The following is a 27,849-nucleotide window of genomic DNA, read 5'->3' as shown; positions in this document are numbered from 1 at the left end:
GTTGTATACTTTCCTCTTGAGTGATACCGGCAAGCTGCTAGTCATAATCTGCGAGTGCTTGCCAAATGCGCTCCACCCCAATCTTATTCTCCTAGTTATTTCCCTTTCGTGGCCTGGATCTGCGGTTACCACCTTTCCTAAGTAGAGATATTCGTCTACCCCTTCCAGTGCTTCGCTACCTATGGTGAATGCTCCTTCCCGAGGCATTGCCTTAGTCTTTTACATATGTATTTTCAACTCGTTCTTTCTGCTATTCCTGTCCATGTCATCAATCATTCTTTGCAGTTCACCCCATGGGTTACTTAGCAAGTTAATGTTATCAATGAATTGCATATTACCGAGGTGTTGTCCATCGACCCTTATTTTTAACTGATACTATTCCAAGTACCTTAAAAACTCCTCTAAGCAAGCTGTGAATAGTACTGGAGAGATCGCGTCTCCTTGCCTAACCCCTTTCTCTATGGGAATTTTGTTACTTTATTTGTGCAGAACTATGGTTGCTGTGCAGCCACTATGGATATCTTCCAGTACTTTCACGTACGGCTCGTCTGCACCCTGATTTCTCTATGCGTGTATGACTAACGAGGCAGGGGAGGTACCTGTACGAAAAGCTCTGAACACACATGAGCGCTTGGTGCAGGAGCACTCTTCGATTTTCTCCAACGCTGAAAAACATTGTCACACTGAAACACAAATTTGTACAACCAGTGCTCTATGCTTTCACGTTGTTTCCGGAAATGTTTTCAAACCTGCGTCTGTTGTCGTCGGACGTCGTGCCTACTTCCACGTTTATTGCTGATATATATTTTGTTTGCCTCGCGCTTGCGATTTTGAGGAGTGTCGTAATCGCAAAGCGATTAACGCGGTAATAAACGACTTTCCAGAAGAAAAGAAATGAGACTTCTTGTTTGTACTCCGTTGTTGTTTTCTTTTTGATATAATCGCGAAGCCATTATTTGACTCCAACGCTGCGTAGAAAGAGAGAGAGGGAGAGAGGAAAAAAAATTTGCCATGAAGAAAGATGACTTTCACACTATCCCCCCCCCCCCCCCCCCCCCCTTCCTCTATCCTAGGCTTTTAGGGTGTTCAAACATAGCGAAAGAATTTCTTGGAAGTGCGGCTGTCTCTGTATTATTTTTGTACCGGTCACTGCTTTTTACGCGCGCCCTCGTAACGGCTTGCGGCGGCCGCCTTTCCAAGACCCCATTGTGCTCCGCCTCGGCTGGGGTCCAATTCCTTCGCTGTTCCGCCGCTGCCGTCGTGGTAGTGCAGCGGGCCTAACGTGCCGTGAGGTTAAGCTGCCTTTGTTCCGCCTGCCGCCCCCCTTGGCGCCCGCTGCTGCTGCACGTAACGAGCTTTTAACGATGCGCCATTTCTTTATTCAGGTGGAAAGGACACCTCGCCCCGCCCCGTAGCCCCATTATTTCTGTCTTCGCGCCGCCGACTTCTCCTGTTCCCCCTCAATTCTCCCTTGCCCTCCTGCCGCGCACCGCCGATCTGAGGAGTTCGGTTTTTCTACGTCGTCGAACCTATTTCCTCGTCATTTGGCTGCGCGCAGTAGTGCATTCCAGGTTCCTTTCGCTCCTTTTTTATTGCTTGACTCTTGCTTTGATATTCCGACGTCGGCTTAGTGTAATGTCTCTCTCAGTGTGGGCATGCATACTTATTTATATAAGTAATATAATATGGTGTGTGGCTTCTCGCTGGTCCGCGTGTTTCCCTCTCCTCCTCCATCCCTTTTTTTTTTTTTTCTGGGGAAGTGCAAAACGGGAATGTTATGGAATTCTAAGCTTGCAACGGCATAATCACCAATTTAACGGTAAAGCATTTCTACGTGTTTTATTTTTCTCAGCAGCTTATTTTTAACATGTTAGCCTAACCGTTTTAACCTCTTCGGTTTCGCCTTTACCTGTCGCTTTTACTTCGTGCTTTGAGCAGTGGCAGAAAAGTTTTCGTTACTTACTTTCGGTGGGCGAATGTAGTGACGTGGATTTTCTTGATGATATATTGTCTCAGCGAAGCGCGATTCTTATTACCCTACCTTGGTCCGCTTACGCTCAGACCCAGCTGTGTTTGTGCATTAGCAACTGTGCAAGCGTTGGTGGGTCGCGCGGTAGCTGATCGCGGTAGTTGATCATCGCTCGTTCCACGCTGATGTCATCGAGGTCATATTGCTCGACGACGTCACGAATCCCCGCCCGACTCACTGCTGTCAGGTTATCAAGAGGTGACAGGTAAATACGCATGTATTTACGTGCGCAGTACAGCCGTGAACAATTTGTGAAGGGACCGACGTCATGCGCAGAATTGCTTAGGTATTTATTTCTCCTTAATATTTGAGGATGTTGTATAATGTACGCCAAGAAGAAAAGTCTAGATAAAACAAAATAACGCTTCGCTCGCGACGTGTAATAATGGCGCAATCAGCAAATAAATCCTCGAAGTTTGTTCGTCTCATTTTGTTTACGATTGTACATTGTCGCCAACTCCGTTGAATTTGTTCTCATACAAAGCCGCTTGGCGGCGGCGAGTTTGAGCGCCAGGAAAGAAACATCACCCACTTTTGCTGCATCTACGCACACACTTGGATAAATACCGTGTAAATAAGCTGCTTGGCTGTGGGCAGAGAAATAAGGCCGTGATAAAAAAAAAAAAAAAGAATGCTAACTGCGCTTTTTATCTCCTATTTTATATACTTTTTTGAAGGGAATTCCAGACAATACCCGCAGTGGTGCTCACGGGATGGCGTTCGACTGTTCTGTACGAAGTCGTGGGTTCGATTTTAGCAGCGGCGGTCACGTTTCGAAGGAGGCGGATATGCTAGAGCGCCCGTAATCAGAGTGCTGGTCACTGAAAAAAACCCAGCTTTTCGATACTAATCCAACTACCTCCCCTTTTGATATATACGCCCCAGTCCGTGTGTATACATTTGTTCCCGCGTCCTCGTCTTGTTTAAGTGTGTACCTTTCGCTCCTTTCTATTATTGCGCTGTAATAGTACTGCGTAGTGTTTTTTATTTAGAACAGGAAACCACTTGAGATTGGTTTCTAGAGAGTACGTCACCTATTTGACTGATAAGACAGCTTCAGAAACGATGGGTTCTGACGAATGCCATTGATGTAGTTCAATAATACTACCGAGAAGCAAAAAAGAAGCAACCTGGCTATGCCGCGTGCTAGTGAGGCGTGGTGTCTAGACGAGCGCTTTTTCTAGTGGTTGGCGCGAATAAGGCTTGTGGGAGTTTTTAGGATGAAATTCCGCGTGGAGAGTTTTTCGCGTCTTGTTCTCCGCGCGTACCTTTGCGCTTTGCCTCTTCCCGCGCTTCCCCCTCCCTGCCTATACCTCTTCATAGTAGTGGCGCTAGAGAATGGCTATGGGCAGCTGCCCATGGCAACACGGTCGTTTAGTTTTTAAGTGTACTTGAATAATGCTTCGCTTGGCACTCGCCTCGGCGCGTACACCTGTATAATGAGGCAGTAAATTGGCTCCGAGCGCGGAACTCTGCATTCTTTTCTCGCATGCCGTGTTATCCCTTTGAGTGTTGGTGCAGTTGCTTCTGTTGTTTGCTTTTCCTGAAACAGGGTCAGTTAATTAGCGTGCGTTCACCGCTTTTTCCCAGCATATAAGTAAAAGAAATAAAGCCCTGAAATTTATCCATAGCGAACACATGTGCCCTTACTTTAATTAGGAAGAAAAAAAGTAAGCAAGAAAGAATTTAAAATGAGTCCAGGCAAGAATTCATTGGATTTGCGTTGGCGTGTTGCTAGATTTTTTTTTTTTTCCCGGCTTCCCGAAGTTCTTTATGACGGGCCGAGCTTGCGATAGTTCCGCAAAAACGCCTTTTTGTCTTTTAATCCTTGGCGTTCTTCCTATCTGTGCTCACAGTTTTGTTTTCGTTGACTTTTTCGCCACTGTTATGTTTCGACGGCGGGGAGAATTAATTAGGTGTCGGTACGTTTTGATTACGATCCGTGTCCTTTGCAGCGACCGGCCTTCGCCGGCGTGTCGGACGTTTTGAAGTAAGCGCGCGAAATAAGTGTTCACTTTCACTTTCGTATCGATTAGTAGCCAGGATTTCTTCATCCGCCGGCGAGTTCTTATAGTTTACTCATTGAACTGACGCAGTAGCGGCGTTTCGTCCTCGTTCATCGGATGACTGCCGAAAGTAAACGCAGTTTCAGTGCCTTTTTGAAAATAGCGACGTGTCCTCCTCCCCAGCTTTGTTTGCTCTCAAGCGACCGTAGGAGCTTACCGTCGAGTTCGGCGTATCCAGCGGCTGTGTAGACTCCCAAAGAGCTGCTGGCCCTAGAAAAAAGAAAAGAAAAAAGAATGAAAACGTGAACAACGGCGCCGGTGTTGTTGACGCTAACGTGTTACTTACGTAGGTTTAGTATAAGAAAGCGTCCGTTCCACATGCGTCGTAAATTTTTGGCGAGCTAATGAAGTCGTGTCTTTCTTTTGTCACAGCTCGGGTGTTAAACCAGTGCTCCAAGGCGCCGTCGTATCCCGCAGCAGCGACAGTAATGCAGAAATAACAAATAAAGCATCACTTTGTTAAATTGTCGCGTGTAAATGATCTATAACGCCCCCCCCCCAAAAAAAAAAAAAAAAAATCCTAATGCCTGGCATGGGGGGGGGGGGGTCCTTAATTTTATACACATAACCCTACTGAAGGCGGGCAGCATAAAACAAAAAGCTCTTTCGCGTCAGAAAACTGCCAACGGTTAAAACGAGAGGGACCAATTCCACTGTCGTCGTTTTTTTTTTTTTTTTTTTTTTTTTTCCGACTTTCTTTTCAAATGGTTAGCTGCCGTTGCATGCTGGAACATTGCTCCTGTTATCGCTGAAAGATACCTAACGGCGAAGCACTGTCGAATGGCATTGACTTCTAAGCCTAAGCGCAGCCATCTGCGTGGCACCACTGTCACTATACCACTGTGGCCTACCCACCGGATGCAGCGAACGCGCAAAAATGATGGCCCGTAGTAGGAAGCTAAACGCTTCACTTGAACGAGCGAAATTTCTCGCTTCTGCCAGGCCGCTCTCAGTGGCGTGCGGAGAGGACGCCGTTGAGTCGTGCGCCGTGTCCCTTCAGGAGATAACTGAAATTTTCATTGTACTAAATGTTTTACGAGCTACTTGTCCGGCTCCTATACGCGAACGATTAAGTCCTGGCCGATTTCGTTGGTGCTGAGTGGGTAATTACAAAAAAAGAAAATATTTTCATGTGATCGCCTCCGCGAACTGTACGGAAATTAGTGCCTGCTTGTAAGAGGCTATCTTTTTTCTTATCTCATCAAGAGGGATCAACGTTATACGCCCGAGTTTTTTCTCGCTGTTCAAGTATAGCCGTTTAGATGGCGTTCTTTTCACTCGCACGGTCTACAACATTCACCTCACCTTTCTGTTGAATTAGTGCAGAACGACTAACCGACATGAAGCAAAAGGTCTGGTCGCAGTTATAAATGTACATTTTTCAAGACTGCACTTCGAAAACAGCAGAAGCCTTCAGTTTTTTCAGCTTAATGTGAAGTCGTTGTGGTCCTATTTGACACTTCATCTGATATGCCACTATTTGGAACTTCTCAGAACGGTGCACAACTAGCAGGGACGTAACAGAAATATGTAAATGGTTCTTAGTTTAGTGACGGTGTTTTATATTTTTAAACAATTAAATACGGCTGTTTAATCAAATTCACGTAAATATTATCCGCAGTGTATGTTATCTGAATGAAAATATAGTTGTTCTAGCGGTTGTTTTTTGTATCTTTTAATGATATGGCGGGGGGGGGGGGGGGGGGGGGGGGGGGGGGGGCGTCTCTAGGTTTACGTTTGTTATTTTGCACAATTTCAGTTGCGGGCGTATTGCCTGGTCATTTTGTTGGCGGAATTGAGTGTTACTGCATCAGTTGGCTCTAAAATACTTTTATGTATGTTGTTTTACATCTAGGCAGCAGTAGGAACCGCTTATAAAGCGCCTTTCGCCTCCGTGCAAAGTGCACCGCGTTTACCTGTTTCGGAACTATATACTAAAGCTCTTTTTAAGATAAGTTGCTTGCGGCAAGCTAATGTGGTTTCATTTTAAGCTAACGTCATTTCTGCGTTAGCGCTCTGCGCGTGCGCATTGTAGACCCGTTATTCCGCTAAGCACGCAGTGACGCAAAGCCCGCTATACTGAAACTTGCATGGCTTTACTGTGGTATTTTGTAGCACCTTAATGGAAATACAGAGCATATAGTGGTGACGATGAGCATAGGCCGAAGTCAGTTTTCCCGTAAGCTGTTTTAAAGCAACGGCTTTTTCCGGGCTCCACGATAGCGCGTCTGGAGGTACATGCGCTGTTTCACTTTCAGATCCGTGATTAAAAAAAAAAAAAGAATAAGAACGGGAGGTGTACTTCGCAGCTCAACTATCTCTTCCCTTTCGCAGGCTACGAAGATCGGGACGTTGAGGGAGAAGAGGAAGAACAAGCTGTGCAGTGTTATGAGAGAGAACAGGAGTTTCAATTTGAGGACTTCATCAAACGGTGAGTGGTAGCGGCTGACATGCCGGTGGTGTGTTATGTGTGCTGGCTGGTGCGCATGTTATATGCGTCGCAATTTATTATCCGGTGACGTCCAGAGTACAGGACGCAGGGTTAGCTTTCTTGGGCAGAGGCGCAAGTCTAAAGCCATATCCGCAATATCTTAGGCGGAACATTTTTGCGTCGGTAGTACAGGGTTGGCCTGGAATTGCAAATCAACCTCGCTACAAAGTCTGTCCATTGTCACTGAACTGACAAAAAGATGCTCGGGCCGACCTTTTCGTCTAGGTCGACCCAAGCGTGGGGCCAGTATGGCCATGCGGGCCATTGTCAGCATCCTAGTTTTGAGCCTTCATTATAGATACTGACCTTACGGATGTTGACCCAGCATTATCGGTAAACGATAGCCAAGGCTAGAACATCTTATAATTGTGAAAAAGAAACTCGTTAGGCATGACTGCCTGAAATGTTTCCTGTAATATAGTCGTTGAAAGCAGTGATAAAGCATATTAAAAAAAAAAAGAAAGAAAGAAAGAAAAGTACAGACGTGCCGGGGCTTGACCTACCATGCTTTGTATTGGAAAGCTGGCTCGCTTAGACAGGACAGCAAGGCTACAGCTTCACAGTGTCAAAGGACAGCGTTACATACGAGGTGCGTATGGAGCTTGAATACTGCGCGCATAATTATCAGAAATGTGGGTGCGCAGGGTAAAGCACAGCGGTTTTGTTACTCGATTATTTTACCAGCTGCGAAACAAGAGCACAGCTGTTGTGATGGCAATTTTAGCCGTAAAAGTGGCGACGAAACGCATGTAATGTCTTAGTCTAAATTAACTGAGCAGCTTCGCCGGTGGCCGGATCGGGTCTGATCCTGAACCGCGGCGCTGTGGTGTCCGGTACGACCTTTGCTCCGCGGTTGTGGCTTAAATGAACTGATTTAATTGCAGTACTGTGGAGACGCAGATGCATGCCAAACATTTTACCTGCCTATCGTTATTTGCTTTTTAGGAGGCAGTGTTTGGCTGTCTTTTTTGATGCTGAATGACGGCCATTCGGACTTGGGACTATCGTAGCTTGCTGTTTTTAATACTTTCGCGCATTGAACAATTTTAAGTACTCGCTGCGACTACTCAGAAATAGCATCCGGGAAGCGTCTGCTTGGATCGGTATGCGCGCATATTGGTTCATCATGTAAGGTGCTCGGACTCTACAAGCAGACCTAGTACTCATGTAAACCTCTAGCAGAGATCGTACGTACTAAGTGCTCCTTGACTACTGAGAACAGTGCAAGGCGAAAGGCTTATTCGGGTGAAGGAGGGCTAGGGGAAGAGACACTAATTGTGTAACAAAAGAAAAGCTGTTTGTCACCGATATTATGCTAATGCGCGCGAACGAGAACACAAGGACACCTACGCTCTTAATCTGGTTCCACATACGTTCCGGCTATAAGTGGAACTTTTAAAAAGCTCCACTTATAAGCGAAGTTCCGCTTATAACTGGAACCTATGAGGAATCAGATGAAGAGTGTAAGTAAAAAATATGTTGGCAGTGCGATGTAGCTTTAGGAGCTGTCGATGCCTTTACGTCGTGTTTTGTGTCGTGCTTCCATGGACCACTATACGTCTGTATGCACACCGTCATCTAGCGTGGCGGTTATATCGCCCGAATCGCCTACAGGGGGCGACACGGATGTAATGAAGATGCATCGAAGCGCATAGTTGTCACTTCTTTACAGTGGACGTCACTCCCCCGAACTTATTTGGAACACTTCTGGTCTGACAAGGTCACTTCTATCAGCCAATCGGGTCTATTGAAGTTATGCCTGTTGTGCGAGCTTCCTGTTCTGCTTGCGAGCGCGAGGGCGGTGGCCCCATCCCGATGTTCCCTTTCGCGACGCCCTCTTCCGCACTGCGTCGCGCTTAGCGACCTGTCACGAGCCGATGCGCGCCCCGAGGCGCCCAACGAGCGATGACGTCGGTGCAGCATTCCCGCTGTGCGCCGAGACGAATGACGTTGACCGCCCTGGGGCCGACGAAGGAAGCAGGCGAGGCGGAGAGGAACATTGGGAATCCGGAAGAAATAAAGACGCGCTGGAGGCGACAGTTCCCTCGCGAACGCGATATGCGAGCGCGCGTTTCTCTCCGCAATTTAGATATCGCGCAACGCGCGGCGCAGCTCGAAGCGAGCTATTGGTACGAGGTCAGACTAACGGAATGACGGTGAGGAGGAAAAGGGTGAGGGAGGGGCGAAAGGGGGTTCAGAAAGCGCGCCTCTTCGAACGCCAGGAATCCCGCGCCATTGCGGCAGACGAAGACAGGCCTACCGAAAGGTGCGTCGGTCGTCGACTTTCCCAGAAAAAGAGAAAACAATAAGGGCAGCAGCAAAAGAGCCGGGAAAATCTCTCATTGCTGTCCAGCTTGTCTAGCTTCTCTGCCCATTCTTTTCCATTTTGCTGGCGCTGCGAAATAAATAGCAGCGACAAAGAATTGGGGTTGGTGTGATGGAGAAGGTCATGGGCGAGACAAAAAGAAAACGAGCAAGGCCACACTTTACGGGGCAGCGGGGGAAAAGGGGGTGCAGGATGAGGAAGAGAAAATATAGAGGGGAAATAAGGAAAGGACGGTTCGGGTAGACGAAGACCGGGGGAAAGGGAGCACTTTTGCCGGCGGCGCCGCCTGAACGAAAGCTGCTAAGGGAGCGGTGTTGAATACGAAATGCGCTCACTCTTTGTTTCGCCCGTTTGGCTCCGCTTTCGCCGTGCGCTCGCTCTTGAACGCTATATGTGGCTGCCTAGGGAGAATAAGGATAATCACAAGAAGAACAGAAAAAAAAAAAAAAAAAACTGGTGGCTCGGGTGCCCATATTGGATACATTTCTGCGCCATCTCCCGCGGGACTCGTAGAAGTCACCCGAGGAATGTTTCCTACGAGTCCCCTTTGGCCGGACGGACGACCGACAGCACCCGCCCTTACATGTGGCGCTTGGATCGCGGTCAAGCGCGAATTCTTCCCCCTTCCTTGCTCTTGGCGTGCTTGATATGGGCTTTCACCTTTTCTTCGCGTTTTTGTTTTTTACTATGTTGCTTCGCGGACGGCGAGAGTGCTTCCGGAATTTACCGAGGCCGGGGTTATCATGGGTAAACTTTCGCGCGCAATCGAGCGGCCAGTGGACGAGAAACTTGCGGTGAAAGTGCCTTATTCGGCAGTGAACGAAAGCGGTCTGCACTCATTGTAAATGTGGAATTAAAAAAAACAACAACAAAACAGAGCCAGAACAGTGTGGAGAGAAAGAATTACTCCGAGGGACGCGGGCTTGTTCTTGTTCTCTAATGCCTGAGCACTATCTTTTCTAATGTTTTGGTGCTGCTTCCGTAGAGGACAAAAAAAAAAAAAAAGAAAAGAAAAATATCGTATAGCCTTCTTTGTAGAGCGGTAGAAACCCAGTGCGGAAAATTGAGTTTGTGGGCAACTTAACGCCGAGAAGTAATGCGTCATCAAAATGCCGCAGAATGGTGAATATGTTTGGAAACGAGTGACAGTCGTAAACTGGCCTTTATTTCACAGTTGCTCGCAGTTGAAGTTTCACGGGCGTTTTCAAGTAGCTGCCTGTTTCTTCCCCGGTTAGTAAATACGAGCACAGCGTACGTCGCGGACGTTTTTTCACAGAATCGTGAGACTATTAAGTGATCAGAGCTTGTGTTTGGTTGCACCGCTGGCATGATTTCTTCACATCATTTACAATTACTATTAAAATGAGTCTACTTTTTTTTTTTCTCTCTCTCTCTTATTCGTCTAATCTTTGCTGATCGAGAAAGCCTGAATCTGTATAAAGACACTTTTGACCAGGCTTGGAACCCGCAGGCTAACAAAAAAGCTTCAAATGAAGACACTCGGCGCAACCGCCGTTGGAAAGGAAAATTACGCAGATTATACGCAATTGCATCCTTAAGAGCATAACACCAATAAGGGCGCCCTTCAAGCACACATTTAACTTTTACTTGTTTACTTTTTCTCTTCATAAGGTGCGCCGAGCACGTCAGTGTCGTTGTATCCGTTTGCCCTTTTCTTTCGTATGGCGTCCTTTTTCTTTTGTTTGCTCTTATGGACCTTTGCTGCGCTTTCCAGCAGCTGTACTGTAATAAGGCTAACTTTCTTCTGCGGATGCACGCTCCGAAACGAATTCCTCGTCGGTCGCTTATCCATCATCATAGTTTTCTTTTTTTTTTCGAAGTTGTCAGGTAATCAAACCAAGAGGTCCACAAGCTCTTCTTATAGAGGTACTTTCCTAAAAGTGTACATTAGCTGCATTGCTCTCAAAACTTCCTCATCTAATGGCAAACAGACAATTACTTGAAACTGACAGCGGGAGCTGAAAGCTTGGGGAAGTGATCATCATGTCAGGCAAAAATAACCAGTCTTAACAAAAACACTACGACCTGAAGCCCAAAATACGTTTTATTTATAATTGGAGTTATTAAGGACCGTTTTAGAAACAGGTGAGTTTAGGAAATCGCCAAGCGTGAGGAATGTATACATTTTCCTCCCCCCCCCTTTTTTCTGTGCCAAATTGTGCCGTGTCGAAATCTGCGCATCCAATCGCAGAAACGCAGAGTGCTCTAATGGTGCCACTTGGCGAAAAATAAACTTGTATTGTTCATCTAAGAGCTCGATAGATGGCAGAACACAAAAAAATTGGTACATGGGTGTACAAGAGAAGCACGGCCTGAAAGTGGTGCACGTGCATACCACTGTACTACAAAGCATTGCGTTGTGGCTGTGGGCAGGTCGGTTACTGAAGCAATAAGAGCACCGTGATATAGCGGGGATGACGGAGAAACACAAGGCGCAGTCCTAGCGCCGTGTATTTCTTCATTGCCCTCTTTTTATGCTACTTTATATGTGCGCCTTAATCGATGCTAGCATTGAAAGGTCTGTGACTCAGGATTTGAAAGCTTTCTGTTGACATTTCTGCCTCGGGGATTGTTTCCTGAGCACCACTGGTCATCAGGGATTTTAACTGACGACAACCGCCTTTAAGGGCAACATTCCTCAGCAGCAACTGCTTGACCGCGCATGTGCCTTGTTGTAAGAAATGAAAAAAAAAAAAAGGTTTACCCGCTTCCTGCTTGATTCAATGAGGAAGAGGGCTACTGGGAAAAGAGGAGCGTATGACAAATACTGGGGCGAGTAACTGGAAGGTAGCTGTCGCGGGGACCATCTGAAGAGTGGTTACAATGGAAGGAAGGAGGTAATATTTGGGCGTGATGGGAGGAACGTAGCACAGCCTGTCTGTGGCGGCAGCTGCCACACGCCCCACCTGAGAGGCGCGCCAAAAACGATGGACCAGAGGGGAGAGCCAATCTAAAAAGGATTATGCCTGGAAAACGAAACAAAAAGAAGAGCGCTCACTGACTATGCATATATGCATGTTGCTCTTCTATTCTTTACTTTAGTAGGGATCATGAAAAAGTTACCGCAACAGCTGTGGTTGAATCTCGGTGATACCGCGAGCTTTTTAAAACTTGTCATTTTGGGAAAACGAATGTACGGCGAGATTTAGGGCGAACAGAACTTGCCTATTTGGGAAAACTAGAATGTACGGCGAGATTTAGAGTGAACAAAATTTGCCATTTTGGGAAAACTAGAATGTACGGCGAGATTTAGGGTGAATAAAATTTGCCATTTTGGGAAAACTAGAATGTACGGCGAGATTTAGGGTGAACCAAATTTGCTATTTTGGGAAAACTAGAATGTACGGCGAGATTTAGGGTGAACAAAATTTGCCATTTTGGGAAAACTAGAATGTACGGCGAGATTTAGGGCGAACAAAATTTGCCATTTTCGGAAAACTAGAATGTACGGCGAGATTTAGGATGAACAAAATTTGCCATTTTGGGAAAACTAGAATGTACGGCGAGATTTAGGATGAACAAAATTTGCCATTTTGGGAAAACTAGAATGTACGGCGAGATTTAGGGCGACATTGTGATTTTCATTGCCTACTATTCCTCATCGCCGAAAAAGCTGACGTACGAAATGCCTCCTGGTTCTCACGGTCATGCACTTCAGTACGGGATGTGCCGAACGTTTGAAATTTCCGCCATGATTTTGAGTGTTCAGTGCCCCACGCGGCACATGACACTGATAAAAACTATAGAGGAAGCTCGGGGGGTGCCAGAGGCTCGTAGGAGTGTTTGAGGGCTTAGGAACTCCAACTACGCTTTAGGACGCGTTACAATGTCGTCACGAATGATGTCATTGTGTTCGGACTGACCAGCCTTGGCCAATAATGTGCCACATTGTCATGACATCGTAGTGGTCCGTCAGTGCGCTGTGACCAATCAACGTAACGCGTACGTGTCATCTGGCTTGTTTACGCCGACGACTCCCGCATTGTATAATCGGGAAGCGTTGCATTAACGGCTGTTGCTTGAAAAAAGCCGTAAACATTGAAGAGGGAAAACAAATATACTATATCTATTTTAACGCTTTCGAAGAAAAGAACAGCCGAACATGGGGCACGACATGCAAATTGTGTTACCTACATCCGGTGGCTGACTAAGCTGGCAGTAAAGAGATGAAAGCGTAGTCAGTGGGGCTGCAAGGGTCTGATGGAGGGACGAAAATAGATTTGCCGAGGAACGTTGTCGCGACTATTAGGATAAGTGTTGCGGGGTATAGTGTTCTCTCGTCCGGTGTCAGTGAATGGCATATACGGTGTCGGACTCTGGTACCTTATCGCTAGTATTCCTCGAAGACGATGCGGCTTTCCGGCGAATGCTTTTGTGGTTTGTTGCTTTCGCGCGACGAGGGAATGTTGCCATCAGGTCGCGAAATGTTCTTGAGCGCGCACTTTCGGCTGTCTGCACATAAGTTGTGACGACGTGGAGAAGAGAGCGAGTCCGTTATAAATTCACAACGTCGCGCTGCGCCGAAATGCGTCGTCTATTCCAGCGGGCGTGTTCCCCGCGTTTGTCATGACCAGCGCAAAAAAGCGGTGCTCTTGCTTCTAGGCGTCCCTCCCCTTTCCCGGGCCACATGGGAGAGATGTATTGCATGACAAGCGAGCTGTTACTCCCCCGTTGCTCGCCGTGTCATGAAAGGCGAGTGACGCACCGCTCGTCGCCGCGGCGGCCTCACCTCATCAATAATGGAGGCGAGCGTGTTTGGGGCCTCGTCCATAGCGCGGACCACGGGCTGTGGCGGCGAGCGCTGCTGACGAATTCATAGCTGTCGCGTAGGCGGACCGAGACGGACGTTTGCGGGGGTGCCATTAAACGAACAACCACTTAGCGCGAGCCGCCCGGGTATGAATGTTTCCGCTTACAAGCGCGCTCGCTGGCCGGCACTTTCTTATGGAACGTGATGCCATATAAGCGGGCGTGGAAGGAAAGCGCTACGACAGCTAAATTAATGCCCGCTCGTAAAATAAGACGCGCGCGCGTGTGCTCAGTGACAGCGCAGGGGACGGCGCCATTAGGCGAATGGGCACTTAAAAGAGCTACACGTATGAATATTTTCGCACTCTGCGAAAGGCTTTCATTTTGTTCCCTCTATATGTGTCCGTGTGCGTATGAGCTGTAATGGAGGCTCTAAGTATTCCTGGAGGCTAAGGTTCGCAGAGTGTGTCGGGTCCAGTCAACAGGTTCACCTTTAAAGCTGTTGTTTGGTTCAGACGTGTTAGTTTGCATAACGGCGAGTTTATTTTAAACTTGCCGTTTTGAGTTGTCACAGCCGAGTATGAAAACCTGCATGTGTCCGACCTTGAAGCGAATCGTGTGAACGGTGTGCGACGCAGTGTCCGTTTTTTTTTCAGAGGCATAATTCTCTGGGTACATCCTGCGGTTTTACGTGCGGTATTTGCTTTCTGGCCGCATTAACGCACTCGCCTTCTTAATCATCTTTGTTTTTTATTTTCGAGGTCATTAGGGCGTTTAATGTGTGTCCGCTGCCAGCCCGAGTCAGCGCCGACTGTGATGATGGAGACGTGATGGCATCGCACTGGGCGGTCTGCGTGATGCGATGCCGTTTCTGGGAAAGGCCATCAAAAGGACATTTCACGGCGCTAATGGCAGTCATCGTGGACTAGACTATTTTTCTTCCTCTATTATTTGCTTACTTGAGGGGGAATGGGACAACCTTACACCTCTAATGGGCAGTGAGGACGAGGTGCGAGTTGAAGAAAAAAAAAGTGGAGAAAGGAGACAATAACTGCGATTGGGGCGCCAAGATCACTGCGGCCCAGGTACTCCGCAAAGGGCTTGACGCGCGATATTTTGTCTGTTTTACTTCTATCTGAAGTGGTCGCTCTTGTGGCGAATCAAAGAACGCGGATTTCTTCGGCATCATTTTTGTTTTCCTTGGCACGAATTTCTCCAAGATAGAACCGGCTTTACTGTTGAAATGATGCTAGTATCATCAATGCTCCTTTACCTCTCGGCGAAAGCGTAGCTAAAAGAAAATGGTGCGTTCGGACATATGTTTTTTACATCAGTTTTATGCAGAAGTGCTCTATAGAAAGGGCATTGCGCACATGATTTTCAGCATGTTTCCATAGGATACGTAGGGATCATTGTTCTCAGTGGTATTTAATTGCGTGTTTTTTTTTCCCGGCGGTGTCTTTTGTTTTTGTTTCCCATACTGATGAACGAGTGCGCTATTGCACTAGATTGCAAATTAAATGTTAGTCCTTGCTTAGTACAGCCCCTTGGGAGTTAATTTGCGTTTCTCCCGCTCGCTTGCTCATTCATTCACTCATGTCATTCACTCACTCACTCACACACTCACTCACTCACTGACTCACTCACTCACTCACTCACTCACTCACTCACTCACTCACTCACTCACTCACTCACTCACTCACTCACTCACTCACTCACTCACTCACTCACTCACTCACTCACTCACTCACTCACTCACTCACTCACTCACTCACTCACTCACTCACTCACTCACTCACTCACTCACTCACTCACTCACTCACTCACTCACTCACTCACTCACTCACTCACTCACTCACTCACTCACTCACTCACTCACTCACTCACTCACTCACTCACTCACTCACTCACTCACTCACTCACTCACTCACTCACTCACTCACTCACTCACTCACTCACTCACTCACTCACTCACTCACTCACTCACTCACTCACTCACTCACTCACTCACTCACTCACTCACTCACTCACTCACTCACTCACTCACTCACTCACTCACTCACTCACTCACTCACTCACTCACTCACTCACTCACTCACTCACTCACTCACTCACTCACTCACTCACTCACTCACTCACTCACTCACTCACTCACTCACTCACTCACTCACTCACTCACTCACTCACTCACTCACTCACTCACTCACTCACTCACTCACTCACTCACTCACTCACTCACTCACTCACTCACTCACTCACTCACTCACTCACTCACTCACTCACTCACTCACTCACTCACTCACTCACTCACTCACTCACTCACTCACTCACTCACTCACTCACTCACTCACTCACTCACTCACTCACTCACTCACTCACTCACTCACTCACTCACTCACTCACTCACTCACTCACTCACTCACTCACTCACTCACTCACTCACTCACTCACTCACTCACTCACTCACTCACTCACTCACTCACTCACTCACTCACTCACTCACTCACTCGTTTGTGTGTATCCCTGCATACATCAACGTAAGCACTTAATATTCCAGTAAAAATGCAATCAGCGTTTTATACAGCGTCTATTAAAACAGCGTTCGAGAAAAGAAATGGGACCTTCCGCGCGCGCGCAAGGTTCGCCGATCTGACGTGTGTTTCTTCTTCAATATTGAAATGGCGGAAGAGCAAGTGATGAATGACCTCTTCTATTATGCACCAATTTCCCCCGGCGGTTGCGGGGCAACTGCGCTTCTTTTGAGTGCGTATATCTAGTCTCACCTTCCTACCGCCTTTTCCCGCGCCCCTCTTTCGCAGAGTCTGAGTCATGGGCGGACAGGCTGGCAAGATTGAATACTATTCTCACTAAAAATGCCCCCTGTACTTCCTCCCTCCTCGTCATTACCAGCTCTTATCAGTGGCGCGTACAATGCTAAGAGAAGCGACTTTCAAGCCATCTAGTAGCAAATTTCACAGCTTTCGCGCGTGGTAACCTTTATAGCGCCCCTGTGCGTATGTATGTCTGTGTGGTTTCTGCTCTCCTGCCGTTGCTCGCGGAGAGACGCCGCGGATGCCTCTTCTTCCAAGCAGCTTTTCAAATCCACTCGTGGGAGCCTTGAATAAGTAAGCAAGGTGGAGGCACGGCAAAGGCGGCACCGTTGCCTGGCGGGAGCGGGCGAGTATAATAACTTGGGCCCATTTCAGCCAAGTCGGCGCTCGCCACCATGAATTTGGGATCACGTGGTCGCGTCGCTCGCTCTTCCGCCCGCCTGAAGCCTGACTCCGGGCGCGTTCATGTCTCCGGGACTCGTTTGTTTCCGGGCCCGGTGACTGGCTGGCTCGCCTGTTGCGGTGCTGTTTGTGTGGCAGTGGTCGCTGGTACGTCTCCACGCGCGCTCCGCGGCGGGGCTTATTGCAAATAGACCAACCTGAGAAGCGAAGGAGCTGGCGTATATGCGTATACTGCCTGGTCGGGCGCCTAATAAATATTTACAGTGGTTGGCGCTTGAGGGAGCTAGCGTGCCTATATGTGTTCCCCTTTGCGTGCTGCCCTCCAACGGCCGTGTTATGCGCATCTTTTTTTTTTTTCTTTCTTTCTGTCTATCCGTCCCGTTTGGCTTCATTCTCTTTTAGAGTTTTCTTTCTCTTGTGTCTTCTCCCATGCTCCACTCCAGTTTGTCCTAAAGTGAGACGTATGACGTGGTGGTCCCTTAGGGCACCCTGCATGGAAAGGAGCCCGACGTCTTTGTCGCTGCTTCTGAGCCGGATTATTTGACTAGAGCCTCGGCGCTTTGTGCCGCTGCGCCAAATTGTTTGCTTGCATTCACGTGCATGCGCTGTGCACGTTGTTTTCCTCAAGACTGGCCGCGCTCCGCGAGCACGCCGTTGTTCAATTTTCCGTCACGACAGGCCGTGAATCTTGCTCGCGGCATGGTAGAATGCCGCGCGTCTGGTGTGGCGTAGAAGCACCTTCCACCGCTGTTTCGGACTTCATGAGGCCTTAAGCGAGCATAAATCATTGCAAGTTGTGTACCTTGATTATCGTCACTGTTTTGTTTTCGCCCTTTTCCCGTCCCTCGCATCTCTTTGTTCACCTATTCCTTCCCTCAAGCTCACCTTAAGTAATGTTTTGTTCTAAACAGCATGTTGTTCGCAACGACGCTCTAAAATTGCGGGGGACGAGAAACAGCTGTTGTTACACTGGAAATGGGCATCCTCCTGTGGACAGAGTACATGCTTCGTGCGAGATTTACCCAAATGGTTATAATTTAAGCAAGGAGCCATTTAACGATAATGCAGCGCCACACGGCGGTTCGCAGTGTGGGTTAGCGGTGCTCGAGCTCTGCTTATGCCTGGTGGCAACCCGGCATCTTCTCGCATAATTACAGAGTACGATAACGCCGCGATGGAGCTGCAGTTTCTCGTTGTTGTTTAATTTCGCGGACCCATGAGTGTTTGTTTCGTAGGCTTCTGCTGCTTCTTACTGCGAGGAGCGAAACTATAAGTTCTTAGGAAACGAGTAAAGTTTGAAGCGAGTAGCTAGCGAAAGGCTGACTGGTACTTCTGCCTCTGTCCTCTGAACTTTCGACAGTCACTGCACCCACTCCTCATTCTTTGCCTCTTTTCTCTGCATCTCTGCTCTCACAGTGTGGCCCAGGTGTCCCGTGAATGAGAGACAGCTGCAGTAGCTTTCCTTCCTTTGCTTGCTGCCTCTCTTTCTCTTTCTCCTGCAGGTGTGCTATAGTCGGGGGTCGAAGGATGAAACGCTCGACCACTGAGCCGGAGGCCCTTTCCTTACGTTCGCAGAGTTTTTCTTTTTTTTTTCCGTGTGCGGCGCAGATTTCCTAAATGGCAGTTTTTAATTACTCCCTTCTGTTACCTTCTTTAGTCAGGCTTAATGCATTCGTCTGAACGTTACCTTACCTAAACAAAGCAGCCCTCGCCGAGTACCGTTAGCGTCCAGCGCTGGCCGCACCAAGAAACCCCAAACTCTACGGCGCCGCCAGCAGTTGTGTTGATGGCTCGTTAACGCCCGGCGTTCCACGTCGGCGCGCGCGAGGGCACTCTTGGGGACCGGGGGGTGCGTCGTCTTGAGCGATTCTCTTCATTTTCGGGGCGCCGAACCCTCACGGTCGCCCGGGCCGCGCGGAGAAGCGAGAAGAAAAAAGAAGGGGAGTGTTGCGGTTAGGGTTTCGGTGACTTCGCTCTCCTCCGGATTAGGGGATCCCCGCGGGATACTAGTGCGGGGAGCGAGCCGTTCAAGGCGCGATAAACGTTGCATGGCGTCTCCTTTCTGGTCCCGAGTTCCCCGCTAAGGCTGGCGCACGCACTTGCCGCGGCGCTGTACACATAGCAGGCTCGCCAGAACAACCGCCCGTCCACGTGGCCGGGCCAAGTTTCGACTGCTTGTGATTAGGCGGTACGCGGAGAGAGCGGATTAGGACGCGGCGGAGGCAGCGAGTAAGAAATGCCTCCGTTCTCCGTGTACGCATCGCTGGGCTCGGGGCGAGCTTTCCCTGCGTGGGGAAACAGCCTTATGGTTTCGTCTCCCCTCGAGGCCGGCATAGTTCGGCTTGGGTGTTTGCAGCGTACTGTGTCTCTTTTGTTTATATTATGCGCGAGCTTTTTCTGTGCATGGTAGGTTGTGGTGGGCATGCATGCACGCCTGGACTTTGAAAAAGGACGCCTTATGGGTCCACCCAGGACTCGGGAGTTCTTGATGCGGGCTCGCAAGCCTAGTATATATTTTAGTCTGTCGGGGCAATGGTTTTTAGAATATGCTTTATTTCGCTTCCGAGCAGTATTGCTCGCGAAACTCTTGGTAATCTGCATCTTTGCTTGGGTGTCTTTGAGAGAAATTACAAACGTGGAAGGTTGCCGTATGTCCCATTGATACCTATATATGTAGTTACTCCTATGTTCTTGTATACATTCATTTTAGTTTAGTTCGTGCTAATTAGTTGATGTACGCGGATGAGAGCTGCTCCGGACTGAACTCAGGGTGGCTTTTAACATATTCTTATAGTGTCAATTCTACAAATTAATGCGCTGACCAACCCAGTAATATCGGGCTTGCTTATTGATCCTCGTGCCACTGCAGCCCGAGGGCTCACAGTGGGGTGACATGCACTGGTGGTCGGGGACCATTGTTGTGCAAAGTTCAGCGCTCAGCAGTGTCGTAATTCCGTTCCTAATTGTAGCGACATCATTAGCATTGCTAGCGTGTAAGCAGCGGCGTATCGCCCCAGTCCGGCGTTTTTTTTTTTTTAGGTAAAAATTGACGCGATAAATCCTCGTTTACACCCCCCCCCCCCTCTCCCTCCCTTCCTCTCGGTACTGTTTTGGAAAACGAACACCGGACTGCTTGCCGGCTTCAGTAAGAAGTTCTCGCTCATTCGCAGGTTCGATGCGGAGTACGCGCACTCCCCGGCGTGCCACGAGGCCATCGCGGTGGCAAACGCACTGGCGCCGCTTATCAGAGCGCGCAAATTGCTCCAGTGAGAAAACGAGGACGGGGCCGAGATAAGATGCTTCCTGGTGCCTAGAATCTTTTGGGCCCTTGATGTGACCCTAGAACGGCACTGCTGAGAATTGAACTGGCGCGCGAGTCCGCTTGGAGCGAGGGCGAGCGCAGCCCATTTCTTTTATGACAGGCCATTTCAACCACACCGCGATAGTTCCCTAGGCAGCGCACTTTGCTAATTTGAATCCATATATTTCATCGCCTGGTTCCGCTTTGCCTTGTTTCCGTTCCCCGAGCCTGCTTAGGAGAATCCTGTATGGAATCGGTGTGGAACGACCGCAGTTTTATTTTTGTCTCCGCGCGTTTTATGCCTCTCGGTCATTTTTGTTTTTTTTTCGCGCTCGTTGGCGTGGGCTTTGATTTCGGTATGCCTGATTATGATTATGCATTGATTACGCGCTATTTTCACCTATAGCGCAGCAGTACTGTACGTTTGTTTGGTTCACGTGCCTTTTGCGCACGTCTAACTCTCGGGGCCGAACGTTGTTCAGAGGCTGCAGACTCTCATCGTTCTTGCACCTAGCTCTTTGCAGTGGCCACCAGCGTTGAAGGCGTGCAGTGTGAACGCATTGAATTTACTATACTTTCTGAAAGTGTTGTTAACGTGCGCGGCTTCTGTGCCCAGATCTTATTAAGTTTACGCTGAGAAACGTACCTCCTGTAACACGGCAGATTGTTGCCGATAGCTACGCATTTTTTATTGCTTTAGCAATAATAAGCACTCTGCTTGCCACCTATCGCGACTGATACTCGGAAGAGCCACCTGCCGCGTCTGAAAGCTAGGAGAATGGAGGGAAAATTTCTTTTTCTTCATTCAAGTTGTAAGGATAGACGAAGGACTCTAATGTAAATCTTTAATATAACTGCGAACTTGAACATAACTAAATAAAAGCTGGGATATAACGAAAAACTTGTTAAACGCTGAAAGCACAACATCACAGCGAATAAGTTAGACCGGTTCTGGACGTCTGATATGGTGGAAGTGCCGTAAGATGGATGAACTAGGAATGCAGACGAAAAAAGGAAGATGAGGAAGGATGTTCAGGGTGCGCAGGCAGATACGGACCTGTCATAATTACAACATTGCTGCAATGGTTTCAGTCAACGGACTTTGTGCACCCACCATACGTACATTGTCAACGCATACCTCGTCGCACAAACATAGATCGTCGACTGTGAATGATTTCCTTCGGCGCTTTGTGGACGTACTGCTTTTACCATGGCGGTAGGTATAGCTGTCGGTGCAAGGGGCAATCAGAAATAAAGTTTCGTGTGTTCGTTAAGCACTTCGGGGAAAGGAACCCTAAGCCATTTTTTTTTCTTCCTCTTGATGACTTCATTCTGTACTTTGGTTGACCTATATGCTGGGGAACAGCTGATAAATTGGTTTGATTTGTAGGGTTTAACATCCCAAAACAACTCAAGCTATGAGAGACGCCGTAGTGGAGGACTCCAATAATTTCGACCACCTGGGGTTCTTTAATGTGCACTGACATCGTACAGCACACGGGCGCCTGAGCTGATAAATGATTACTCTGTCGCATGGGATAATTTATGCCAGTTGCTGACATATTTTAAGCTCCGGCTCGACCTAGCCATAGACGGAAGGAGCCTGTTAAGCGTTCTGTGTTCAGGTAGGTTTCCGCTTGGCACAACTATGAGCGTTTGGTGCCCTTCAGATTTATAAACTGCAAGAGAAATCCTGCATTCGCTTTGCCTGCGTTTTTATAACTCAAGGTGACAATTTCGAGTTTAATTTCGGTTCCCATCGGATATCGAAATGCTGAATAGGTCGTTCGTTTCCGTTTGTTCAGCGATATTGCCCGAGAATGCATTTTCTAGTTGGCTCGTCGATTATGTTTGACGCCTTCAGTGCCGAGTATAATCCATTTGGGGCTTTTAGACTCGTCTGGGCAACTTGAATTTGGGAACAGCTTCAGCTACCCAACAGCGGCAGCTAATGACGTCTCAGTTCGAGTGCAATGTTATTGCAAGGAGGAAAGACTGGGCCTTTTACCGACGCTGATGGATAACTGCAGAGTGCCGAGACTGCGAGGAGCGAACTTGGCGTCTTCCGGCATCTATTCAGATTGCTTCCGGCCGTGTTTTGTCGCCGCTTTTTCTCGTCTAGGGGGGGCCAGACCGCGTGCGCGCGTAGAGACCGTTCTCGTTTCGATTTCGCTCGCGCCGCTGAGACGGAGAGATGGGCTGGCCCGGCGCTCCATTTGTCAACCGAGTCGGCATGCGTCCAACGTTTTAAGGCCCGCGATGGTTTCCCTGGTCCGAGAAGAAACGCGCGGAAGCGGCTCCCACGCCTGGTTCGTGGGTTCGCTATTTCGCGATGAATTTGAGATTGATGACTGGCGCCTGGTGGGCGGCTCTGTACGAATGGGGGCCTAGCGGGAAGGCGCCGCGAAATGTTGCTCGCCGAATTTTGTTTTTGTCATCAATTTGCCCGAGGCAGCACCTTGACGTTAGGCGTGCGAGGAGTTTGTATTCTGCTGTCTACCTACTCACTGGACATTCAGAAGGCTATTCCGCAAAAAAAAAAAAGAAAAAAAAAAGGTAGGAATTTGCCTAATCGTTGCGGTTTCCTTGGCTGTAAAAAGTTCGGCTTTTATTGAACGTCCTAAACGAAGTTACAGTTCTTTTGCATTTTCTTCTTTAAGAATTTGGCTAAATGCTCCAACTTTTCTCCCGAGGCTAGGTAAAGAAAGCGTGTTTTAATTTGCATGCCCTTTTCAGTGCACTTGCGATGTATATCTAGCGCTCCTCTCTAAGAGGAATGACGGCTGATGACACTGCTGGCAACAACAGGAGACGCGGTAATGGAAAAAGAAAAGTTCTGTTATTTGATAAGTGTGAGTGACGTAACAGGCTGTTGCTGAAACTGAACGGCATCATTTTGACGATGGACATGGACGTTCTAGGTTGTCTCAGAGCTTATTTCTCGATAAAGATTTGGTACCACGACTACGTCATGACCGGCTGGTGGTACCTTTGGCTCTTCGCAGCAGCTTCAAATTGCCATTTGCTTCGCGCTCCCCTTTGTGAGAATTTTAAGGCAGTATTCGCTTTACGCGATGGCGGAAATCGCTCGTAAATTTTCTGCGCCAATGAAATTTGTAATGTGTCCTTGATTTTTTTTTTTTTACAGAAGACTGCTGGCTTAACTGCTAGGCCTTTAGCAGGAGTGGGTTTCAAAAGGAACCTCTTTATAGTACACGTTATGCTGAACAGAGAAACGAACTGAAAAAAAAAAAAAATCTCGAATAATGTAGTCTATATGGTTTCGGTAACGCACGGTATATATGTCAACTACTGAGGCTTAAAATGAAGCTGATTAAGTTTTCTGCTGTCGGCGTGGAATCATCAGTTCTCGTGACAGAACGCGGTGCATATCCAAAACAGTGTCATCAAAGACTGAATCACCGCATACACAACAAGGCCCTTTCTTGGTCCTCGTAAGAATAAGTCTTCCTCCATTGTCCGCCCATTGTAGTTACACGAATGACTGATCAGGTTAGTTCAACAACGCTACCCACCATTGCTTCTAGAACCTAGCCTAGCCAGGCTAGCCGCCTGCGCCGCCGACTATACCACGCGACGGCAAGTGCTGGCATGAGTATATAGTTTATTTGTACGAATTAAAGTGACTAGACCAACACTGCATCCCTTTACGACGACCCAAACTAAGTTAGTGTTTGAACTCTAGTGGAGTGTTTGCTTTCCATGTCGAGGTTTCTAACTTTTAAGCAACTTTCATTACACGAAATCTCGTTCCATTTGTTAGAGATAAAAGGGATGGGAAGTGATGGCGAAAGGCGCGGAGACGAGAACGGCCTTTGTGTGGCTTTCTTTTCCTCATTTATTCATTCGTACTAATCACTTGCGCGATGTCTGACTACAAGCTGCTTATGCACGCTTTAAATGACTCCTATGCTCGCTCCATCAAACCCTGTCGAACAAACATCCTATTCAGAGCGGATTACGGGGTTGAGCTGTAGAGTCGCGACTGGGAGCACGAAGTGGACAGTCGAGTAATGACAACGGCGGGAACGTTCATTATCTCTCGGCCGCTCAGAACCGATCGGGGTGTGGCTGGAGGACGAGGTAAAGATACGGCTGAAAAGAGGAATTCTGGGAGTGTGTACGCACTACGAGTAGCGCCTTTGCTTAGCTTTCCAGCTTCGCATCTCTTCCCCTCCCGTCCCCTTCCTTTTTTTTTCCTCTTAAATTCTTGTAATTCCCTCTTTCGCTGTAGTGGGGCAAATCGATCGCCGTGCTCCAACGTTGTGGCGCTTGCAAATTCGGATGGGAAAGCAATAGATGTACCAACCAGCATCACTTCCTCCCCTCCCCTTCGCTCTCCTTTGGGAACCGACCTCGACCGCTATGGTGTTGGGGAGTGCCAATGCGGGTCTCTGCCAATGCCGGTCTGGCGGCGTCTGAGGCCTGCGTCACTGAACACTCCTCTGAGCGCTGCGTCGGCAGAGACGTCAGGTTGGATGCCGCAGGGGTCATGGCATAAAGTTGAGTGTGCTTGCGTGGCATACGAGGGTTGCGGGTCTTCCAACTGAGTGGAGAACCTCAGCGGGATGGCATTGCACTCTCGAGAGCCAAAGCCGCCGCAGCAGGCGCAGTTGTGGTGGTGGAAGCCGTGACGGCGGCGAAAGTGCGTGCACGTGCGGTCTCGTCTCCGAGAGCTGCGGGCGGCTTCGGGTGGTTCGCGTCGCTCCTTTCCCGAGGAGAGAAAGAGAGAGAGAGAGAGAGAGAGAGAGAGAGAGAGAGAGAGAGAGAGAGAGAGAGAGAGAGGGAAGAAACAGTGCTCGTATGCAAATTTGCCGCCGCCGTCGCGCTCGAGCGTGTACCGCGATACTTTGGATTGAGAGAAGAGGAGAAAAGGGGTATGGGATGGAAAGACAGAGGGATGCGGCACTGGGAGGATGGCGAATCTGCCTACTCGCGTTTATACGTTGGCGGTGTTCGTTTCATGCCGTCGCTCGGTGCTTGTGTGGGTGTACGTTGGATGCCGCGCAAAATGCTGAGCGTGCTGCCGCCAGGGCGAGAAAGCGAGCGATAGGCGGAGGGAAAATAACGCGACGTCGCCCCTTTTCCGCTTCGAGCTGTGTGCGCGCGCCAAACAAGGCCCCGGACTGGCGGCGTCGGAGGAGCGAGCGTGGCGCGTGTGTGTATATATCTGTGGGGCTTCGCATTCAGAGCCCGCCGTCGGCTTGCCGAGACGGAATTGGCCTCTTCGTTTTCCCGTCGTGTTCGTGGCGTGCGCTGCGGCGTCTGTTCGCGACGCCTCGCGTCTCGCCCGCCGCGCTGTTTTCGCGCGCTCGTCCTTGGGTCGTTCGTTCAGTCGCTGGGGCGTCGTTAGCTCTGCCGAGCGAAGCGGTTTGTTCGGCTCGTTTTCTGGCTGCCTTGGCGGCTCTGCCGCCTGTCGGCTGTGTCTTGATTTTGATATTGGCGTGTCCTTGATTGCGCCAGCATGAAAAGAGCTGCATTTGCTTTGAATTCTCCCGCGGATTGCACGGATTGTTAAGTTTGAGGCTGCAATATTTGGTGCTGCTATATGCGCGCAGTAAATGGTTCTCGAAGATAGATTTTTTTGTGTTTGTTTGCTGGATGCCTTTCTTTGAGAATGTATTGCCAGAGCTGCGAAGAATGCCGATGCACGCAAAGGGGTGTTTTTTTTTGTGTGTGTGTGTGTACAGTACTAACACCTTCGCAAGCAATAGTGCTAGACACATGTTCAGAGTTGGAGTTCACGTGTTCCTCAGCTATTCTCCACTGATATCAGACATGCAGGTACAGTGGGGCGAACATCGTTTGAAACGCGAATAGGACCGCTGAAACGTGAGCACAAGGCATACAGAGTAATTGCTTGGCGGACCGGAAAGTCAGCCACGCCCACAGAAACTTCCATATCGCACCTCGGCGGCTTCTGGGTGAAAATTGAGCTTCATAAGTGTTCAGTGTACCTCGACGGAAATCTTATCATATCGCTGGTCGCATTTCTATTGTCTTGTTCGCGTTTCATTTGGCGCTGTTAGCGAATTTTGTACGTGCCTGGCTGTGCGTGCGTACGCGAGAAAGATGCGGCGTCACGTGCACTGGTTCCTGCGTTTTCCCTGTTTGCGAACAGAACGCGCGCACGTACTCTGCCGCGCGACACGGCGGCTCTTCTGGAAAGCGAGCATTAGGGAGACTCCCTCCTCCACCGCTCCCTTGCCTTACGGGTGGTGGTGGTGGTGGCGGCGATGGTGGTGGGGTGAGCCCGCAATGTGCTCGCGGAAATCAAAGGCGGGACGGGGCTCCCGGTCCTAGCTCTCGCCGCGTCGAACGTGACTGGCGTCGGCAAAGCTCCCGAGATGAGCCGCCCGCTGTGATGCGGCCTTGCCTCGAAGCGAGGGAGTGAGGCGGGACCGCGATCGCCGGCTTTAGTGGCCCGCCTGTCTGAGTGCCTTACTATCGCGCATCGGCGGCCGTTTGTGCGGTCTCCCGGAAACGCCCCTCGCTCTGCTGCCTTATTTAAAGCGGAGCTCACGCGCGTTCGGCTGTATTGCTGGCTGTGGAAGCGAGCTGCTTCTCTTTTCGACGGGAGGGCTTGTGCGGAACGTGCTCTTACGCCTCGTAACCAGCGGCTCTCATCAATGGGCACTTTTCGGCGAGCGTGTTAGCTGACGTTTGGATCATGCCACGCTATGCGGCGTTAAAATCGAGTTACCGGATCTGCACTGAATCACTGGTATTGACTTAAGTCATACGTTTGTGACGAACAAGGTTTAGTTTGGTTGATAGGGTTTAACGTTGCGAATCGACTCAGTTATGAAGGGCGCCGGAAATTTCGAACACCTAGTGTTTTTCAACATCCCCTGACAGCGCACAGTACACGCGGGTTCCTTGCTTTTTATGCCTCGATCGAAAAGCGGCCGCCGCAGTCGGTATCGAGCCTTGGTCCTCGGCAGTCGAACACTCCAGTCACTGAGCTATTTCGGCAGGTCTAGGCAATGAACGATTGGTTAGGGTGGAACCACTAAACCTAGCTTCAGGCACTACAACTAGATTACGACGAATACATGTAACTCACGATGCTCACTGAGAAATAGGATGCGAGTGTCACAATTAATCCCAAGCGCTGTACAATGAACATAAAAAAAATTTAACCTGATGGTGGGCCTTAGACATGTAGATTTCGTTGTGTATGTGGAGAATAACATGTTGGTTCGCTTTCAACTAGGGAATTAGGCACTTAGCTCTTTCCTGTCGGAAGACAAATTTTGATGCCATTATTCACCCTAATATATCATCATAATCATCATCTTCTTCAGCCTGACTATGCCCACTGCAGGGCGAAGGCCTCTCCCATATTTCTCCAATTAGCCCGGTTTTGTGCTAGCTGCATCCACTTGACCCCTGCGAACTTCTTAACCACATCAGCCACCTAACTTTCTGCCGCCCCATGCTACGCTTTCCTTTCCTTGGAATCCAATGTGTTACCCTAAGCGACCATCGGTTATTCTCTCTTCGCACTACATGTCCTGCCCATGTCCATTTCTTCTTCTGAATTTCCGCTAGAATGTCGGTAACTTGAGTTATTTCTCTGACCCACTCTGCACGCTTCCTATCTCTTAAT

General features: G+C 48.9%; 1 protein-coding gene across 1 annotated transcript in view; it reads left to right on the top strand.

Annotated features, from left to right (window-relative positions):
• timeout (circadian regulator timeout) overlaps positions 1 to 27,849 on the top strand; it is a 336,321-nt gene that overhangs the window by 127,826 nt on the left and 180,646 nt on the right. Inside the window, exon 16 of the mRNA XM_084606801.1 lies at positions 6,430 to 6,526. Within this exon, the coding sequence (XP_084462927.1) occupies positions 6,430 to 6,526 (97 nt within the window). The remainder of the gene's footprint in view (positions 1 to 6,429; positions 6,527 to 27,849) is intronic.

This window comes from Amblyomma maculatum, chromosome 6 (assembly GCF_055883805.1).
Source record: "Amblyomma maculatum isolate TAMU_Amacu chromosome 6, ASM5588380v1, whole genome shotgun sequence".
In the NCBI taxonomy this organism is placed as follows: Eukaryota; Metazoa; Arthropoda; class Arachnida; order Ixodida; family Ixodidae; genus Amblyomma; species Amblyomma maculatum.
This window is presented reverse-complemented; position numbering and strand designations above follow the sequence as displayed.